The following is a 20,552-nucleotide window of genomic DNA, read 5'->3' as shown; positions in this document are numbered from 1 at the left end:
AGCTGCCATTGCTCCTTCACCTTCTGAAAGTTCAGGATATCATAGTTCTTTATTCCACTCCTCTTATTTTTAGGATGGATTCTAGGGGCAAGGGTTATCCCTCAAAGAGATTGGTACTTACCCCTTTATGTGACCACGAGACAAAGTCACAAGGGTTTTACAACTGAAGCTATCTGCTCAGAGGGTACTTCAGAGCCTTTCTTGATGCCTCTGGAGAAGGATTTCATGGTTCCCCCTCCTTTGTTTGCTAGACAAGAGAAAATTATTATTATTTAAGTAAGTAATTGGCCGTTAGTCATGGCACGAATCAACTTCAGCCTCCCGGATTGCCTTGATCCACTATAGTTTGCCTACCACTGCAACTGGTCCACAGCAGACGCCATCTCCCTGGCACTGCACTCAACACTGGAACACCTAGATAACAAAGTAACACCTATGTCAGACTCCTATTTATTGACTACAGTTCAGCCTTCAACACTATTATTCCGACAAAACTCATCTCCAAACTCCGTGGCCTGGGCCTCGGGTCCTCCCTCTGTGACTGGATCCTGAACTTCCTAACCCACAGACCACAATCAGTAAGGATAGGCCACAACACTTCCTCCATGATCATCCTCAACACCAGTGCCCCACAAGGCTCTGTCCTCAGCTCCCTACTATACTCCTTATATACCTATGACTGTGTGGCCAAATTCCCCTCCAACTCGATACTCAAATTTGCTGATGACACCACCGTAGTGGGTCGGATTTCAAACAATGACGAGACAGAGTACAGGAATGAGATAGAGAATCTGGTGAACTGGTGCGATGACAGTAATCTCTCCCTCAATGTCAAAAAAACGAAGGAGATTGTCATTGAGGAAGCGTAGAGAAGAACATGCCCCTGCCTACATCAATGGGAACGAAGTAGAAAGGGTCAAGAGCTTCAAGTTTTTAGGTGTCCAGATTACCAACAACCTGTCCTGGTCTCCCCATGCCGGCAATATAGTTAAGAAAGCCCACCAACGACTACTTTCTCAGAAGACTAAGGAAATTTGGCATGTCAGCTACGACTCTCACCAACTCTTACAGATGCGCCATAGAAAGCATTCTTTCTGGTTGTATCACAGCTTGGTATGGTTCCTGCTCTGCCCAAGACCGCAGGAAACTACAAACGGTCGTGAATGTAGCCCAGCCCACCACGCAAACCAGTCTCCCACCCATTGACTCTTATCTATAATTCCCGCTGTCTCGGAAAGGCAACCAGCATAATTAAGGACCCCACGCACACTGGACATACTCTCTTCCACCTTCTTCCGTCAGGAAAAAGATACAAAAGTTTGAGGTCACGTACCAACCGACTCAGGAACAGCTTCTTCCCTACTGCCATCAGACTTTTGAATGGACCTACCTCGCATTAAATTGATCTTTTCTCGACACCTTGCTATAACTAACATTATATTCTGCAGTCTCTCCTTCCTTTCCTATGTACGGTATGCATTGTTTGTACAGCTTGCAAGAAACAACACTTTTCACTGTATATTAATACATGTGACAATAATAAATCAAATCAAATCAAAGTTTTATGATTTAATTTTTTAATGGTTGTGTTCCTTTAAGAGGAGACGCTTTTACACAGAATCACATAGAACATTACGAGGGCAGCATGGTAGCACAATTGCTTCACAGCTCCAGTGTCCCAGGTTCGATTCCTGGTTTGGGTCACTGTCTGTGCAGAGTCTGTATGTTCACCCCGTGTCTGCGTGGGTTTCCTCCGGATGCTCCGGTTTCCTCCCACAGTCCAAAGATGTGCAGGTTAAGTGGATTGGCCATGCTAAATTGCCCTTAGTGTCCAAAAAATGTTAGGTGGGGTTACGGGGATAGGGGGGAGGTGTGGGGATAGGAAGGAGTTGTGGGGATAGGGTGGAGGTGTGAGCTTAGGTAGGGTGCTCTTTCCAATGGCCAGTGCAGACTCGATGGGCCGAATAGCCTTCTTCTGCACTGTACATTCAATGATTCTATGATTACGCCCAGAAACAAATCTCTTGATTCAACAGCTCTCTGCCAGACGAGCTTCCTTACAATTTAGTTTATCTCACCCTTTGATGACACTGGAGCTACCCAGCATGTAATTGTTTAAATTGTGAAAAGACATAATTAAGAGGTTGTACTAAATCTTAAATCACTTTAATAGTAGAGTCTCCTCATAGAGTGATGTCAAAACACATTGTACAAAACAAATGGATTCAGCTATCATAAACAAAAGTACCAAATATGAATGTATTATATTTGAGAAACGGAGTCAGACATATTAAATCATGGCCTTGGATTTACACCTACAAAAGAAAGAGATAAATATTTTACTTCTCAGTAAACAAAGCTTATATTTACATGCAGCTCCTGTCATCTACAAGTTCATATATCCATATTTAACTTTCAAATATTGACTGGAAACGCTATACATAAGAACATAAGAACTAGAAGCAGGAGTAGGCCATCTGGCCCCTCGAGCCTGCTCCACCATTCAAGGAGATCATGGCTGATCTTTTGTGGACTCAGCTCCACTTTCCGGCCCAAACACCATAACCTTTAATCCCTTTATTCTTCAAAAAACTATCTATCTTTATCTTAAAAACATTTAATGAAGGAGCCTCTACTGCTTCACTGGGCAAGGAATTCCATAGATTCACAACCCTTTGGGTGAAGAAGTTCCTCCTAAACTCCGTCCTAAATCTATTTCCCCTTATTTTGAGGCTATGCCCCCTAGTTCTACTTTCACCCACCAGTGGAAACAACCTCCCCGCATCTATCCTATCTATTCCCTTCATAATTTTATATGTTTCTATAAGATCCCCCCTCATCCTTCTAAATTACAATGAGTACAGTCCCAGTCTACTCAACCTCTCCTCGTAATCCAACCCCTTCAGCTCTGGGATTAACCTAGTAAATCTCCTCTGCACACCCTCCAGTGCTAGTATGTCCTTTCTAAAGTAAGGAGACCAAAACTGAACACAATACTCCAGGTGTGGCCTCACTAACACCTTAACCAATTGCAGCATAATCTCCCTAGTCTTAAACTTCATCCCTCTAGCAATGAAGGACAAAATTCCATTTGCCTTCTTAATCACCTGTTGCACCTGTAAACCAACTTTTTGCGACTCATGCACTAGCACACCCAGGTCTCTCTGCACAGCAGCATGTTTTAATATTTTATCATTTAAATAATAATCCCTTTTTCTGTTATTCCTACCAAAATGGATAACCTCACATTTGTCAACAATGTATTCCATCTGCCAGGCCCTAGCCCATGCACTTAGCCTATCCAAATCCCTCTGCAGACTTCCAGTATCCTCTGCACTTTTTGCTTTACCACTTATCTTAGTGTCGTCTGCAAACCTGGACACATTGCCCTTGGTCCCCAACTCCAAATCATCTATGTAAATTGTGAACAGTTGTGGGCCCAACACTGATCCCTGAGGGACACCACTAGCTACTGATTGCCAACCAGAGAAACACCCATTAATCCCCACTCTTTGCTTTCTATTAATTAACTAATCCTCTATCCATGCTACTACTTTCCCCTTAATGCCATGCATCTTTATCTTATGCAGCAACCTTTTGTATGGCGCCTTGTCAAAGGCTTTCTGGAAATCCAGATATACCACATCCATTGGCTTCCCGTTATCTACCGCACTGGTAATGTCCTCAAAAAATTCCACTAAATTAGTTAGGCACGGCCTGCCCTTTATGAACCCATGCTGCGTCTGCCCAATGAGACAATTTTCATCTAGATGCCTTGCTATTTCTTCCTTGATGATGGATTCCAGCATCTTCCCTACTACCGAAGTTAAGCTCACTGGCCTATAATTACCCGCTTTCTGCCTACCTCCTTTTTTAAACAGTGGTGTCACGTTTGCTAATTTCCAATCCGCCGGGACCACCCCAGAGTCTAGTGAATTTTGGTAAATTATCACTAGTGCATTTGCAATTTCCCTAGCCATCTCTTTTCGCACTCTGGGATGCATTCCATCAGGGCCAGGAGACTTGTCTACCTTTAGCCCCATTAGCTTGCCCATCACTACCTGCTTGGTGACAACAATCCTCTCAAGGTCCTCACCTGTCATAGCCTCATTTCCATCAGTCACTGGCATGTTATTTGTGTCTTCCACTGTGAAGACCGACCCAAAAAACCTGTTCAGTTCCTCAGCCATTTCCTCATCTCCCATTATTACATCTCCCTTCTCATCCTCTAAAGGACCAATATTTACCTTAGCCACTCTTTTTTGTTTTATATATTTGTAGAAACTTTTACTGTCTGTTTTTATATTCTGAGCAAGTTTACTCTCATAATCTATCTTACTCTTCTTTATAGCTTTTTTAGTAGCTTTCTGTTGCCCCCGAAAGATTTCCCAGTCCTCTAGTCTCCCACTGATCTTTGCTACTTTGTATGCTTTTTCCTTCAATTTGATCCTCTCCCTTATTTCCTTAGATATCCACGGTCGATTTTCCCTCTTTCTACCGTCCTTCCTTTTTGTTGGTATAAACCTTTGCTGAGCACAGTGAAAAATCGCTTGGAAGGTTCTCCACTGTTCCTCAACTGTTTCACCATAAAGTCTTTGCTCCCTGTCTACCTTAGCTAGTTCTTCTCTCATCCCATTGTAATCTCCTTTGTTTAAGCACAAAACACTAGTGTTTGATTTTACCTTCTCACCCTCCATCTGTATTTTAAATTCCACCATATTGTGATCGCTCCTTCCGAGAGGATCCCTAACTATGAGATCCTGAATCAATCCTGTCTGATTACACAGGACCAGATCTAGGACCGCTTGTTCCCTTGTAGGTTCCATTACATACTGTTCTAGGAAACTATCGCGGATACATTCTATAAACTCCTCCTCAAGGCTGCCTTAACCGACCTGGTTAAACCAATTGACATGTAGATTAAAATCCTCCGATGGCGGCGGTGGAACTGGGCCTGATCCCGGATAAAAGCTGCTAACACGGGAACTGCAGGCTCTTATTCAGACCCTGTGGCCTTCACCGGGTGTTTATAAAGACTCTACTCCCTCCCCACCTTTACTCCCGGCTCCAATCCTCTCTCCGCTCCACCGACTCACCCGCCCAAAAAGCCGCTCCCGCATTCGTCAGGCTGCGGGCAAAGTGACACTGCGCAAGCCACATAACAGCACTGCGCCTGTGCACTGGCTCCTGTGGCGTGAATAGGGCACATTCACAGCCGCTCGGAATGTTGGGTAATAACCACACCATTGAAAGCTCAATCAGTTCATACAAAATAACTTTGTTACCATTGTAGATAAATTAATTTTTAAAATCTCAAATTGTGAATTGGTGATCTGCTATGCTCTATATCTCAAAATTCTCCTGTGCGACCATGCAGAGTTTTTAAAGCGTTTATATTATTTCCTCTCTCTCATCCCTCCTCTGATGTTTCTGACTCTGGCTGGGTTCAATCACAGTCACTGGTTCCTCTGTTTTCCCCTCTCCATCGTTAATTCTGAATATTCACTGTTTTACATAATATTACTGCACAAATAAAAGTTATTTGGCCTTATCTGTACTGGCTCTTTGGAAGTTCTATCCAATTAATCCCACAGCCTTGCTGGCAGAGTCAGAACAATGTATATCTGCTGATGTAATCCAGTGCTTAATTTGCAGTTGGATAGTTCACAGTCACATTCACCCCTGTGGAAAAATTGATTGCCTATTTTGTTGAGCAGATATCAGGTCCTCATTGTTAGTTATGCACACAGAGCATCTAATGGAGTTAATTCAACAATTGACAGTCCGCACAAACCACAGTGACATTATTCATAAAGGGTCAAGTCAAGGGAGTATCTTGATATGATAGAGTGGATGAATTATGGGGTTACAAAGTAAAGGCATTAATACCCTGCAATTTCACAATTCTCACTTGGCTGGAATGTTGCAGTATGAAAGGGCCCCACATTGCTGTCAGAGGAAACAGGCCAAGTCCAATAGACCTGTTCAAGCCACATCACTGTTCGACTGTACTGAGGTTTGTGAATGAATCTGGGTCCGTATCAGTCTGGTGCTGTGTCTTTGATTCCCAATAACAACTGTAGTATCCTCATTAAATACCCACCACAGTATTTAGCCCATAAATCTCAGGACATCATCATAATCACAGCCCTTGAAATCGTTCCTGATAAAATTACCAACGATTCTGAAAGCTTCATTCACTGTTAGACCCTTACTGAAAACATACATCTCTGGCAAAAAATAAAACACACAGCTTATCCACAACAGAAAGGAAACCACTCACCCTCCACTCCAAAAAAAAGATTAAAATCCCCCATGATAACTGCTGTTCCATTTCTACATGCATCAGTTATTTCTTCGTTTATTGCCTGCCCCACCATAATGTTACTATTTGGTGGCCGATAGACTACTCCTATCAGTGACTTTTTCGCCTTACTATTCCTGATTTCCACCCAAATGGATTCAACCTTATCCTCCATAGGACCGATGTCATCCCTTACTGTTGCCCGGATGTCATCCTTAAATAACAGAGCTACACCACCTCCCTTACCATCCACTCTGTCCTTCCGAATAGTTTGATACCCTTGGATATTTAACTCCCAGTCGTGACTAGCCTTTAACCATGTTTCAGTAATGGCCACTAAATCATAGTCATTCACGATGATTTGCGCCATCAACTCATTTACCTTATTCCGAATACTACGAGCATTCAGGTAAAGTACACTTATGTTGGCTTTTTTACCTCTGTTCTGAATCTTAACACCTCGATCAGTAACCTCTCCTAAGTTATATTTCCTCTTAACCTTTCTCTTAATTTTCCTTGTCGTTGAACCCATATCTTCATGTAACAACCTGCTGCATCGCTTACCATTAATGTTTTCACTTCCCGTTTTATTCCTTTTAGTATTCCTGGTCCTATTCACTGAGCTCCCCTCAGTCACTGTACCTTGTACTGTCGCCCTTTTTGATTTTTGACTATGGCTTCTCTGGCTTACACTTTCCCCCTTACTGCCTTTTGTTTCTGTCCCTGTTTTGCTACCTTCCAACTTCCTGCATCAGTTCCCATCCCACTGCCACATTAGTTTAAACTCTCCCCAACAGCTCTAGCAACCCCCCCCCCCCCCCCCAGGACTTCGGTTCCAGCCCTGCCCAGGTGCAGACCGTCCGGTTTGTACTGGTCCCACCTCCCCCAGAACCGGTTCCAATGCCCCAGGAATTTGAATCCCTCATCCTTGCACCATCTCTCGAGCCACGCATTCATCCTATCTATCCTGACATTGTTAGAGTACTTTAGATGGGTCCGTTTTTGTCAAATGTGTGCAGGAGTGTTTCCTGACACAGGGCGAAATTCTCCAGTATCGGCGCAATGTCCGCCGACTGGCGCCCAAAATGGCGCAAATCAGTTGGGCATTGCGCCGCCCCAAAGGTTGGGCATTAGCGGCCGCTGACGGCATTCCCGCACATGCGCAGTGGAGGGAGTCTCTTCCGCCTCCGCCATGGTGGAGACCGTGGCGAAGGCGGAAGGGAAAGAGTGCCCCCACGGCACAGGCCCACCTGCGGATCGGTGGGCCCCGATCGTGGGCCAGGCCAGCGTGGGGGCACCCCCCGGGGCCAGATCGCCCCGCGCCCATCCCAGGACCCCGGAGCCCGTCCGCGCTGCCTTACCCCACCGGTAAGGTAGGTGGTTTAATCTACGCCGGCGGGACAGGCATTTTAGCGGCGGGACTTCGGCCCATCCGGGCCGGAGAATCGCGGGGGGGGGGCCCGCCAACCGGCATGGCGCGATTCCTGCCCCCGCCGAATATCCGGTGCCGGAGAATTCGGCAACCGGCGGGGGTGTGATTCACGCCAGCCCCCGGCGATTCTCCGACCCGGCGGAGGGTCGGAGAATCTCGCCCACAGTATGTAGATAGGCCAACGAGAGGCGAGGCCATATTGGATTTGGTACTGGGTAATGAACCAGGACAGGTGTTAGATTTGAAGGTAGGTGAGCACTTTGGCCGGCGCGGGTCTGCTCATGCGTGTGGGTTGCCTACTCCACGCCAGCCCCCACTGGCAACATGGCGGAGTCCTACAGGGGCCCGGCGTGGAGGTATATAGGCCCCCCGGAATTAGCCCGCCGGCCGATTGGTTGCACCCGATCGCGGGCCTGCCCACGGTTGAGCCCCCCCCCCCCGGAATCGGATCCGCCCTCCCGCTCACCAGGCCGTCCCACGCAGCCAGAATGCCGAGGGCCCGCCGGGTGGGACCACACGCGAACGACGGCGGCGGGATTTGTCCGAGCTCGGCGAGCATTGGCTCCTGACCTGGACCGGCGGCAACCATGCTGGCGCCATTAGCGCCTGCGACTCGGCGGCCCGGCATCGGAGCGAAATCACGTTATTCGCGAGATTCCCGCCCGGGGTTGTCTGATAATGAGGGTCACTGATATGGGGGGATCTCTGATGGGGGTTGTGTGGGGGGGGGGGGGTCTGTTGGGTGGGTTCTGATAAGTGGGTCAGATGTGGGGGTGGGTCTGATGGGGGTAATGATGAGGGTCTGATACAGTGTGATGGGAATGTTTGATGAGGGGACTGATGGGCATCTCTGATGGAGATCTGGCTGGGGGGGGCGGGATGTTGGGGGGGGGTGCCTGCTGTGTGTGTGCTGTGAGGGGTTGGTAATCCAGCAATTCCCGTGGTGGTCGGAGAGGGTGGCTGTACCTCTTTGTCAGTGGAGGGGGGTTAGGATTTGCATTGTGGGGGAAGGGGGAGCCAGCCAGCAGACCTCTGGAGGGGGAGCCAGCTAGCAGGCCTGGCTAGGGAGAGTGAATTGCTCCTGAATGTTGGTCATCGACACCAATCCAGACCACACGTGATTCATATCCAGCAGGACCCCTTACTCGCCTGGGAGAAAACGTCGCTTTACTTATCCTTTTCCTTTAAAAATATGAGTAGAAACTCTTACCATCTCCATCTGTCTTTATATTCTAACTTCATACTCTAATTTCTCCCTATTTATCATTTTTTAAGTCAATTTTTGCTAGTTTTTGCAATCTGCCCAAACCTCTGACCTGCCATTAACCTTTTCAGAATTGTACAGTGTTTGTTTCAGTTTGATACTGTCCTTAATTTCCTCATTTATCCATGGATGGTGCATTTTCCTCAGAGTCTTTCTTTCTCACTGGGATGAATCTTTGCTGAGAGTTATTAAATATTTCCTTAAATGTTTGCCATTGCATCTCTGCTATCTTACATTTCAACCTCTTTTTCCATTTCATTTTAGCCAATGCTGTGGTGATTGTATATCTGTGTAGATGCAATACAACGAGCAAGCACTAGAGGGAGCACAGCAGTCATATAAATACACACGATCAGGAAGTCAGGACAGACTTCACAGGAATGGCAGCTGGGAGCAGAACAGGCAGGCAGCTCAGATGTAACATGGTTTAAGCACTGAAGAGAACAAACTCACAATAATGCATCTACTTCAACTTTAAGACTGCAGCGTTATTAAGACACAAGGAACAACACAAATACTACCTTCACAGCTTTATTCAGGATTTAAACACGAGGCTTAGACCCACACTTCTCACCTTCATATTGAATGGAAAATTCAAACAAGTTATGATAGCTGTCAAAAAGAGGCTTCTTTACAATGAGGTTATTGTTTAGTTTATTGCACATTACCAGGTCTAGAATAACCTGCTCCTTGGTTGGCACTGGAATATAATATTTAAAGAAATTGTCCCAAATGCACTCTGATTTTCCAGTTTATCGTTGCCAATCTGATTTACCCAATTTACATCAGGATTAAAGCCACCCATGATTATTGGACTACCTTACTTAGGCTCCATTTGTTCTTCCTGTGTACTCTTTCCAACAGTGGTGTTACTGTTGGGGGGCCTATAAACTACTCCCGCAAGTGACTTCTTATTTTTCCTACTACTTATCTCTCATTATTGTACTAATGTCATCCTTAATTAACAGTGCTACCCCACCACCTTTTTCTAGCTTTCTGTCTTTCCAAATTGTCAAATACCCTTCAGGTCCCAGCCTTGGTTGTCTTTCAGCCATGTCTCCATGATGGCTTTCTGATCAGACATATTAATTTGTGCGAACAATTCATTCATTTCATAACAAATGTTTGTGTGCATTCAGATATAGAGCCTTAAACTTTGTATTTGACCATTTTTGCAATCTTCCAGCCTTATCTGCTGTCCATTCCTGCCACACTCTGGTTATCATTGCCCAAATTGCTACCCTGTTATCTCCCCCTTCCGTTTCCCTCTAATTTACCACCTTTCCTCACATGATCTCTTCCCCCATTATTTAATTTAAAGCCTTCTCTACTTCCCAAAGGATGGCACTAGTGTATGAGTCGATGGTTCAATTGAAGACCATCCCAATGGATGGACAGGAGGACATTATTAAAGACTAAGGTGTTATTTGAGCAGTTCCAGTATAAATGTGTATGTAGGAATTGATAACGGCAATAAGAAAAGAAGGACAGAACGTACATCTTTAAAGCGGATATTTAATTACATCCATTTGATCTGGTGAATTAACCCTCATTCTCGAAGTACAATTCACCTGAAGACGTTATTTGGTTTGGACTCTTTTTGCAGCCCGTTATTTTATCCTCACCAAATAATGGTTTAACCATAAACCTCTTCAGTCAAAAGACAGTTTCTCGTCCTGGCGTCACATCTATGGTGCATGATTCTCCTTCATTTGTTGGATCTACATTACAAACATAAAGACGCCATTAAATCAATAAAGAATATAATATGACACATTTCACATTCTGAGTGTCTCAAAGTGAATGACAGCAAATGAAATACTTTCCAAGTGTTGCAATGTAGGAAACATGAGTCATGTTAAGATTGCGCAAATAAATGACCAAATCTGTTAATGTTGATTCAGGAAGGAACATTAACCAGGACATCAAGGAGAACCGACAGCTCTTTTAATAGTGCCATGGGATTCTTTATGCTGCCTGAATTGTTGGCTGGTTTATTGTAAACTACCATAAGTTTGATAACAAAAAATAAAGAGCATTGAACTGTTACCGTGTGATGTAAGATTGGCAATGAGGGACGGCACAGTGGTGCAGTGGTTAGAACAGCTGCCTCACGGTCCCGAGGACCCGGGTTCGAACCCGGCCTTGGGTCACTGTCCGTGAGGAGTTTGCACATTCTCCCCGCGTCTGCGGGGGTCTCATCCCCACAACCCAAAGATTTGCAGGGTAGGTGGATTGGACATGCTAAATAGCCCCTTAATTAAATTAAATTAAAAGAAAAGATTGGCAATTCATCCCTCTTGTTAAAATAGTGGATGTGTGACCTTAATCAAATATGCTCATGTGTTTCATTTGCAGTATCTCAGGAGAACATCAACCGCAAGGCCTCTGTCAAAGTAACTATTAGGTTAGCAACTGAATTTTGACTTTTCAACTTTTGAATATTAATTGTACTTTGTTGCCACCATCCTGTTCAGGGTGAACAGAACTGGTATACTGATGTAACCATCCTGCTCCCTGAAACTTATGGAAACTGGGTCAGTCATCTTGTGTTTAATTCAAAGGAGAAGAAGCTAGAATTCTGGTATTGAATTCTATTCCTCAGGGTACACACATTACTGGACGCTGGTTTCACAGGTGGCTCTGGAATGAGGGGCAGCTGGCAAATGCAAGTTATATTCTACCAGTTGTGCACAATTCTCCACCCAACATAAAAGGAGCTGGCAGGTAGTAAGAGAGAGAAAGACAGACACAGTGGGCGGGTTTCTCCGTCCCACCACACCAGATTTCTGGTTCAGCATGCCATCGGGATTCTCCGTTTTGCCGGCTGGTTAACGGGGTTTCGCATTGTGGGGCAGTCCCACGCCGTCGGGAAACCCGTCAAAACGGAGAATCCCGACGGCAGAGAATCCAGCTCAGTATTCTCTCCTTCAGTTTTAGATATTTCAATTCAAGGTTTTATAAGTGTTGCATATACAAAATACTGTGGATGCTGGAAATTTGAAATAAAAGCAGAATATGATAGAATATTAAACAATCAGGCAGGATCTATGGAATGAAACCAAACTAAATGGCCAGATTTCCAGAGTTGGAAGGATATGGAGCCATTTAAGAATGACGGGCATACCCAGATTCCAGACTCCTGCCCCATTTCTGGTGCCTCCAATTTTCACTGGTATGTAGTGAGTTTGCACCCTGCACTCCTGACCTGACCATCTTCATTGTGGAGGTAGAAATCTCGTGAACCCTGTAATTTGAATAGAAAGAGACCAGATTGGCCTGCAGTTCAGACCTATATAAAGATTAACACTGTATATAAAGCTGGAGAGAAGGGTTGACTATATTTAATTGAGAGCTAGATGAGGTTACAATATGCATTTTCTGTGATCTCTTTTGTCAATATCTCAGTGTTTTTATACACAAGGTTATGAGGTGTCACGTGCTCCTAGCTTATGTTATTACATTTTTTCTTTTTTAAAAGGTTTTTGCAATTAAGCATGGCCAATCCACCTACCCTGCACATCTTTGGGTTGTGGGGGTGAGACCAATGCAGACATGGAGAGAGTGTGCAAACTCCACATTGACAGTGGCCCAGGGCAGTGATCACTAACCACTGTGCCACCGAGCTGCCGATGGCTTTTGTTATTATTGCTTTAATGGTCTTTGATTAACAGTTTTATAGGGTAGTCGCAATACCAGTTTTTAAAGTTGAAAATCAATTATGAATGGTTGTCTTTAACACATTTCATTGTTACTAGAGTGTTAAAGTATTCTATAAATTATGTGTATAGGGTGAATGCACATGAAAAGGCCTTGAATGGCCATGGAGGATATGAGGAGCTTTTGGGGTGTGTGGGAGGAATTAATTGGCATTTGGTTGACATATGGGCTTAATGGGGCCATGGGGTGGGTGTTTGCATGAGTTGGCACGGAAGGTGTACGTGCACTGTGATTGGGCTGATGGAATGTGACGGGTGAGGGATAGAGAGCCTGAAATATTATCAAATAACTGGGCTGAAATCCCATTTTGCCCAGGTGGGCATTTTAACCAGTGACTACTCGGCTGTCTCTGTGGCCACCTCCAATTTGTTTTGTGGGGTGGATGACCTTACTCTATCCCACCATCCCCCCCATATCTAATACCTTGCCACTTGTGACACTTTATGCTGAGGTGGATCTGTTAAGTTGTGAAATTGTCTGACTTGCGCTACCTGCCTCGTTAGCGGAAATGTGACCCAAAATTTCAGATTGGTGACCTGTCATCAGAAATGAGGAAAGATAGAAATGTGTTTTTTTTTAAATTAAAATACCCAATTCTTTTTTTCCTATTCAGGGGAAATCACCTACCCTGCACGCAGACATGGGGAGAATGAGCAAACTCCACTGGAACCCAGGTCCTCAGCACCGTGAAGCAGCAGTGCTAATCACTACTCCACCGTGCCGCCCGAAAGATAGAAATGTAACAGGTTCCGAGAAAGTGAAAAGGTGGAAGGGGATAAAGAACAAAAGGGAAGGTGCCCGATAGGTTGCAGAGCAGGAGAGTTGATGCCAAAAGATTTTATGGAACAAAAGCCAAAGTAAATGGTAATGTGTACAATAAAGAGACAAAACATCTTTCCAGATGAAATGAAATGAAAATCGCTTATTGTCACAAGTAGGCTTCAAATGAAGTTACTGTGAAAAGCCCCTAGTCGCCACATTCCGGCGCCTGTTCAGGGAGGCTGGTCCGGGAATGAGGTGTGGATGGCTGAATAGCAGCTGTCCAAATACAAATTGAAGGAATAAATAGTAAAGGAAATGAGAAAATTGATCCAGATCCTCCTCTGGCTCCATTTTGTTACGACTGTTTTTGCTGGTTTATTTTCTTGTTTCTATTTTGACAGGTTGGGCAAGAGGCACCCTGCCTGTTAAATCCAGAATTGAGGCTTAAAATGCCTCTAAATTGGCTTTCTAATTACATTTTTCCAATGTAATTGTTTTTTCTAACAAGGGGGCACCCTTCTTGCCGACAATCCTGCTCAGATACACCTGGAAGAGAAATATTCTGACACACTGCCTGCACCCAAATCTGCTTCCCTTTCCTGGGTAGGTTTTGTCCACAAAGTCTAAATCAAGGTATGTAAGTCAGAAATATTTCATTCAATGGAAAGTCATGTGCAGAAAGTGAAATAAAGGGAGGGAAAGAGAGAGAGAGATAAAAGCAGCAGAAGAAAAAGTTTTTAAAAAGTTCATTTTAGCTTTTTGTTTTAAAATATCCAACAATAATTAAATTCTGAAGAAATGAGAGTCTTGTTCAAGTTAAATTTCAGTATCACAGGGGGCGTCATTAAGACATAACAAGCCAGTGAAATGTGCTTACAGTCGAATGACAAGTCCTCACTTATTTGGTGTTTTCAGTGGGAATCTATCATGTAAACATCTCACATTTGCCTGTGATTGCTTGAATGCCCAGTTATTTCACAAGATAATGTTAAAGCAAAACTTGTGCAGGAGTTGGGCAACTCAGATAGCAACATCCTAATTCCCACATTTAACTCAGATAGTAACATCCTAATTCCCACATTTAACTCAGGTAGCAACATCCTAATTCCCACATTTAACGCAGATAGCAACATCCTAATTTGCATATTTAACTCAGATAGCAACATCCTAATTCCCACATTTAACTCAGATAGCAACAGCATAATTCCCACATTTAACTCAGATAGCAACATCCTAATTCCCACATTTAACTGCACATATACAGATGTTGGACATGCTGTCCATATTACTTTTTAATTAGAGAAGCGAAGGCCACAACACCGGCCCCCTTCCCCTTCAGCAGCACCGGCATTTCCGATACCCCAAAGATCGCCACCATTGGGTCTAGCCTGACCTCCACCCCAACAATCTTAGAAAACGTCCCAAACACGACTTCCCAGTAACTCTCCAGTTTCTCACAACCCTAGAACATGTGTGCATGAATCACCGGCCCTCGCCCACACTTCTCCCACTCATTGGCCACCCCTGGAAGACCCCACTCATCCTCGCCCGGGTCATATGCACCCTGTGCATCAGCTTGAACTGAATCATAAGAACATAAGAACTAGGAGCAGGAGTAGGCCACCTGGCCCCTCGAGCCTGCTCCGCCATTTAATGAGATCATGGCTGATCTTTGTGGACTCAGCTCCACTCTCCGGCCCGTACACCATATCCCCAAATCCCTTTATTCTTTAGAAAGGTATCTATCTTTTTCTTAAAAACGTTTAAAGAAGGAGCCTCAACTGCTTCACTGGGCAAGGAATTCCAGAGATTCACAACCCTTTGGGTGAAGAAGTTCCTCCTAAACTCGGTCCTAAATCTACTTCAATTCAAATTCAATCAATCAAGCCCATCCTGGTGCAAGAAGAGGGTGAATTCACCCTGCGCATCACCTCACACCAAAGTCCCCAGCTTGTTTACCCCCCACCCCCAAATCCTCCTCCCATTTGTTCTTGACCCTCACCACCCAAGCCCCGGTAAATATCCCCAATCCTACCCTCTCCTGACTCATCCGGGAGCAGCAGTTGCTCCAATAGGGTGTACTCCGGCAACCTGGGCAAGGTTCTTCACTCGTTTTGTGCAAATTCCCTCCCCATGTATCTAAATTCATTTCCCTTCGGCAACCCAAACCTCTCCTGCAACTCATCCAGACCTGCAAACGCCCCTTCCAAGTACAAGTCCCTCACCCTCACCAGCCCCACCTCCCTCCACTTCCCATACATCCCATCCATCTCCCACACATCCCATCCATCAGCCTTGGCTTCAACCTGTGGTTCCCACACAGTGTTGTCAACATTGACATCCCCTCCAATTTAAAGTGTCTCCGCAGCTGATTCCTAACCATCGACTGTACCACCGGGCTCCCCTTATACTTCCCCAGAGCTCGTGGCAGTGGATCCATCATCAAAGCCCTCATACTGGATCCCCTACAGGACTCCTCCAATTCTGCGTTATTCACCCATTCACTATAACAATAATCTTTAAGCAAGCTGCTCTCCATTGTCAGTGAGTTTTGTTTTGAAACCGCTCCCTCAACATGGCTAGATTTCCATACCAACCAGTTCAAATCTGATGTGCTCTTGACCATTCCATTGCCAGTACATTTGTGTAAAATCCCAATAAATTTAAAAGGTATCATAAATATCAGCATTACTGTCAAAGCTTGTGGTTCTTGTGTTCGCCACAGTGATTGTCTCAGAACTGTGCCATTCGAAATCGTCTTCTGCCCACTTCTCTGATATAATTTTTTTTTCTTCGTCTTCTCTGTTAAAAGACACAAGTGTCAGAAAATTACTCTTTGAATAAAAGGGAAACTGAAATACTTTGCAGGGAATTCATTGATTAGATAGTTTGACACACTTTTTCTCCACACATCACCTTCGCAATTTGGTTCAATTGGTTCCACAGAAATGGTTGATGTGGGAAATGGAAAATGCTGCATTCTTCATTCCCACTGAGAACGACGCGAGCAACAACGACACGGGAAGCATCATGGCCACTGTGTTCCTGGACAAGCCACACACCGTCCTGATGTGAACATGGATCACCATCCTTTCATTGTCACTGGACCGATATCCTGGAATTCCCTATTCAACAACAAGGAAAGCTCCAGTGGCGGAGAGCTTTGGAAACCTGAGGTACAAAGTCATTTATTTCTGCTAAGTTTGTTAAGCATCAAATTGCTCATTTTTGTATCCTAAAATACTATTTTCTGAAAGAAATAATCGAATTGGTACTTGAATGAATAAAGAGTAACTGTTTCTACAATCTCCCTGGGACCCTAGAGCTGTGAGGCAATAGTGCTAACCACTGTGCTCGCGTGCTGCTCACAATCCCCCTGTGGAGCCTGTTCCATGATCGACAACTGGCTACATTTCTGCTGATAACTTTTCAGTTTTCCCTCCTTTCAAACAGAAGCCATATCCTCTGTTTTAAGTATTCTGACCAAGCTGAAACAGCTTACCATGGTCTAAATTGTCTATTGCCTTGAGAATCTGAAAAATAGCAATTCGACCACCTCTGAATATTTTCGTTGTACGTTGTGTGTAACTTTCCTCCTAATCCAATTGCTCCACCTGGTTTATCCCGTCTGTACAGCAGCATCCAGAATGGCACACGGTATGCTCATGGCATCATGACAATGTTGTAAACACACCTGGGTGTATGTAACCTGTGCCTCTCTGGATGGTTCGGTGTTTCAACAGGGCTGCAGGCATTTTTAGGTCTCAAACCAATTTACTAATTGGTGGACTTTCCCAAGGCTGTCTGCTTGAGCTATGGCCCAACCAATCAGGAAAACAGGCAGGATGACGCATCCACCCTGTTGAAGGGTTTCTAGTTAAAGTGTTACAAGGCTCAAGTGTTAAAGCTGATCCTCATCAGACATCCGCATCAGTCCCTCCTCATCCATCCTCTGTACACACCTATTGTGAACGCTCACACTGATCTGCTTTCTCTTCTTGCAGCAGAAGAGAGCATAGACCTTGGTGAAAGGCAGAGGCTGGCAAGGTGGTCAAGGAGGAGTGTGGTTTGCTGGGGCAGCGGAGAATTTTGGTTGAGGCCATCAGCAAAAGCCTTCTTGGCCTCCAACAATATGTACTCTGGAATTCTCCATTTCAAGGACTATGTGCTGATGCCGGGACTGAATCGTGTGCATTCTGCTGCCCCCAAAATGGCGGCGGTCCCGGAGCAAGTCCGCACATCCTAATAGGCTAGCACTGGCACCACGTGCAACTGCGCAATTCCAACAAACGCTGACATGTGATTCTCTGGGGTCAGGATTGACAAGCTGGGGCGGAATGTGGCGAAGTGGATAGCACTGGGACTGCTGCACTCCACCCCCACACACTCTCAGTGGCATAGTGGTATTATCGCTGCACTCCACTCCCACACACTCTCAGTGGCATAGTGCTATTGACGCTGCACTCCACTCCCAGACACTCTCAGTGACATAGTGGTATTATCGCTGCACTCCACTCCCACACAGTCTCAGAGGCATAGTGGTATTGTCGCTGCACTCCACTCCCACACACTCTCAGTGACATAGTGCTATTGACGCTGCACTCCACTCCCACACACTCTCAGTGACATAGTGCTATTGACGCTGCACTCCACTCCCACACACTCTCAGTGACACAGTGGTATTATCGCTGCACTCCACTCCCACACACTCTCAGAGACATAGTGGTATTATCGCTGCACTCCACTCCCACACACTCTCAGTGACATAGTGGTATTGTCGCTGCACTCCACTCCCAGACACTCTCAGTGGCATAGTGCTATTGTCGCTGCACTCCACTCCCACAAACTCTCAGTGACATAGTGGTATTATCGCTGCACTCCACTCCCACACACTCTCAGTGGCATAGTGCTATTGACGCTGCACTCCACTCCCACACACTCTCAGTGGCATAGTGGTATTATCGCTGCACTCCACTCCCACACACTCTCAGTGACATAGTGGTATTGTCGCTGCATTCCACTCCCAGACACTCTCAGTGGCATAGTGCTATTGTCGCTGCACTCCACTCCCACACACTCTCAGTGACATAGTGGTATTATCGCTGCACTCCACTCCCACACACTCTCAGTGACATAGTGGTATTGTCGCTGCACTCCACTCCCACACACTCTCAGTGACATAATGGTATTATCGCTGCACTCCCCTCCCACACACTCTCAGTGACATAGTGGTATTGTCGCTGCACTCCACTAACCACACACTCTCAGTGACATAGTGCTATTGTCGCTGCACTCCACTCCCACACACTCTCAGTGACATAGTGGTATTGTCGCTGCACTCCACTCCCTCACAGTCTCAGAGGCATAGTGGTATTGTCGCTGCACTCCACCCCCACACACTCTCAGTGGCATAGTGGTATTGTCGCTGCACTCCACTCCCACACACTCTCAGTGACATAGTGGTATTATCGCTGCACTCCACTCCCACACACTCTCAGTGACATAGTAGTGTTGTCGCTGCACTCCACTCCCACACACTCTCAGTGACATAGTGGTATTATAGCTGCACTCCACTCCCACACACTCTCAGTGGCATAGTGGTATTGTCGCTGCACTCCACTCCCACACACTCTCAGTGACATAGTGGTATTATCGCTGCACTCCACTCCCACACACTCTCAGTGACATAGTGGTATTGTCGCTGCACTCCACTCCCACACACTCTCAGTGACACAGTGGTATTGTCGCTGCACTCCACTCCCACACACTCTCAGTGACATAGTGGTATTGTCGCTGCACTCCACTCCCACACACTCTCAGTGACACAGTGGTATTGTCGCTGCACTCCACTCCCACACACTCTCAGTGACATAGTGGTATTGTCGCTGCACTCCACTCCCACACACTCTCAGAGGCATAGTTTTATTGTCGCTGCACTCCACTCCCACACACTCTCAGTGACACAGTGGTATTGTCGCTGCACTCCACTCCCATACACTCTCAGTGACATAGTGGTATTGTCGCTGCACTCCACTCCCACACACTCTCAGTGACACAGTGGTATTGTCGCTGCATTCCACTCCCACACACTCTCAGTGACATAGTGGTATTATCGCTGCACTCCACTCCCACACACTCTCAGTGACACAGTGGTATTGTCGCTGCACTCCACTCCCACACACTCTGAGTGACATAGTGGTATTGTCGCTGCTCTCCACTCCCACACACTCTCAGTGACATAGTGGTATTGTCGCTGCACTCCGCTCCCACACACTCTCAGTGACACAGTGGTATTGTCGCTGCACTCCACTCCCACACACTCTCAGTGACATAGTGGTATTGTCGCTGCACTCCACTCCCACACACTCTCAGAGGCATAGTGGTATTGTCGCTGCACTCCACTCCCACACAGTCTCAGAGGCATAGTGGTATTGTCGCTGCACTCCACCCCCACACACTCTCAGTGGCATAGTGGTATTGTCGCTGCACTCCACTCCCACACACTCTCAGTGACATAGTGGTATTGTCGCTGCACTCCACCCCCACACACTCTCAGAGGCATAGTGGTATTATCGCTGCACTCCACCCCCACACACTCTCAGTGGCATTGTCGTATTGTCGCTGCACTCCACTCCCACACACTCTCAGTGACATAGTGGTATTATCGCTGCACTCCACTCCCACACACTCTCAGTGACATAGTGGTATTGTCGCTGCACTCCACTCCCACACACTCTCAGTGACATAGTGGTATTGTCGCTGCACTCCACTCCCACACACTGTCAGTGACATAGTGGTATTATCGCTGCACTCCACTCCCACACACTCTCAGTGACACAGTGGTATTGTCGCTGCACTCCACTCCCACACACTCTGAGTGACATAGTGGTATTGTCGCTGCTCTCCACTCCCACACACTCTCAGTGACATAGTGGTATTGTCGCTGCTCTCCACTCCCACACACTCTCAGTGACATAGTGGTATTGTCGCTGCACTCCACTCCCACACACTCTCAGTGGCATAGTGGTATTATCGCTGCACTCCACTCCCACACACTCTCAGTGACACAG

At 45.9% G+C, this 20,552-nt stretch overlaps 1 protein-coding gene across 4 annotated transcripts in view; it reads right to left on the bottom strand.

Annotated features, from left to right (window-relative positions):
* Positions 1-2,150: 2,150 nt before the first annotated feature.
* Positions 2,151-20,552, bottom strand: part of LOC140404658 (mucin-3A-like) — a 192,943-nt gene continuing 174,541 nt past the window's right edge. For 3 of the 4 annotated variants that reach the window (XM_072493281.1, XM_072493284.1, XM_072493285.1), the window contains 2 exons: positions 16,175-16,284; positions 9,516-10,721 (listed from right to left, as the gene is read on the bottom strand). In XM_072493281.1, the coding sequence (XP_072349382.1) occupies positions 10,657-10,721; positions 16,175-16,284 (175 nt within the window). In that variant the 3' untranslated portion in view covers positions 9,516-10,656. Of the gene's footprint in view, positions 2,316-9,515; positions 10,722-16,174; positions 16,285-20,552 lie in introns of those variants that run through there. The other variant, XM_072493282.1, reaches the window with a different exon arrangement.

This window comes from Scyliorhinus torazame, chromosome 31 (genome assembly GCF_047496885.1).
Source record: "Scyliorhinus torazame isolate Kashiwa2021f chromosome 31, sScyTor2.1, whole genome shotgun sequence".
Classification (NCBI taxonomy): Eukaryota; Metazoa; Chordata; class Chondrichthyes; order Carcharhiniformes; family Scyliorhinidae; genus Scyliorhinus; species Scyliorhinus torazame.
The sequence above is the reverse complement of the archived record's forward strand: the minus strand, read 5'-3'. Positions and strand labels throughout refer to the sequence as shown.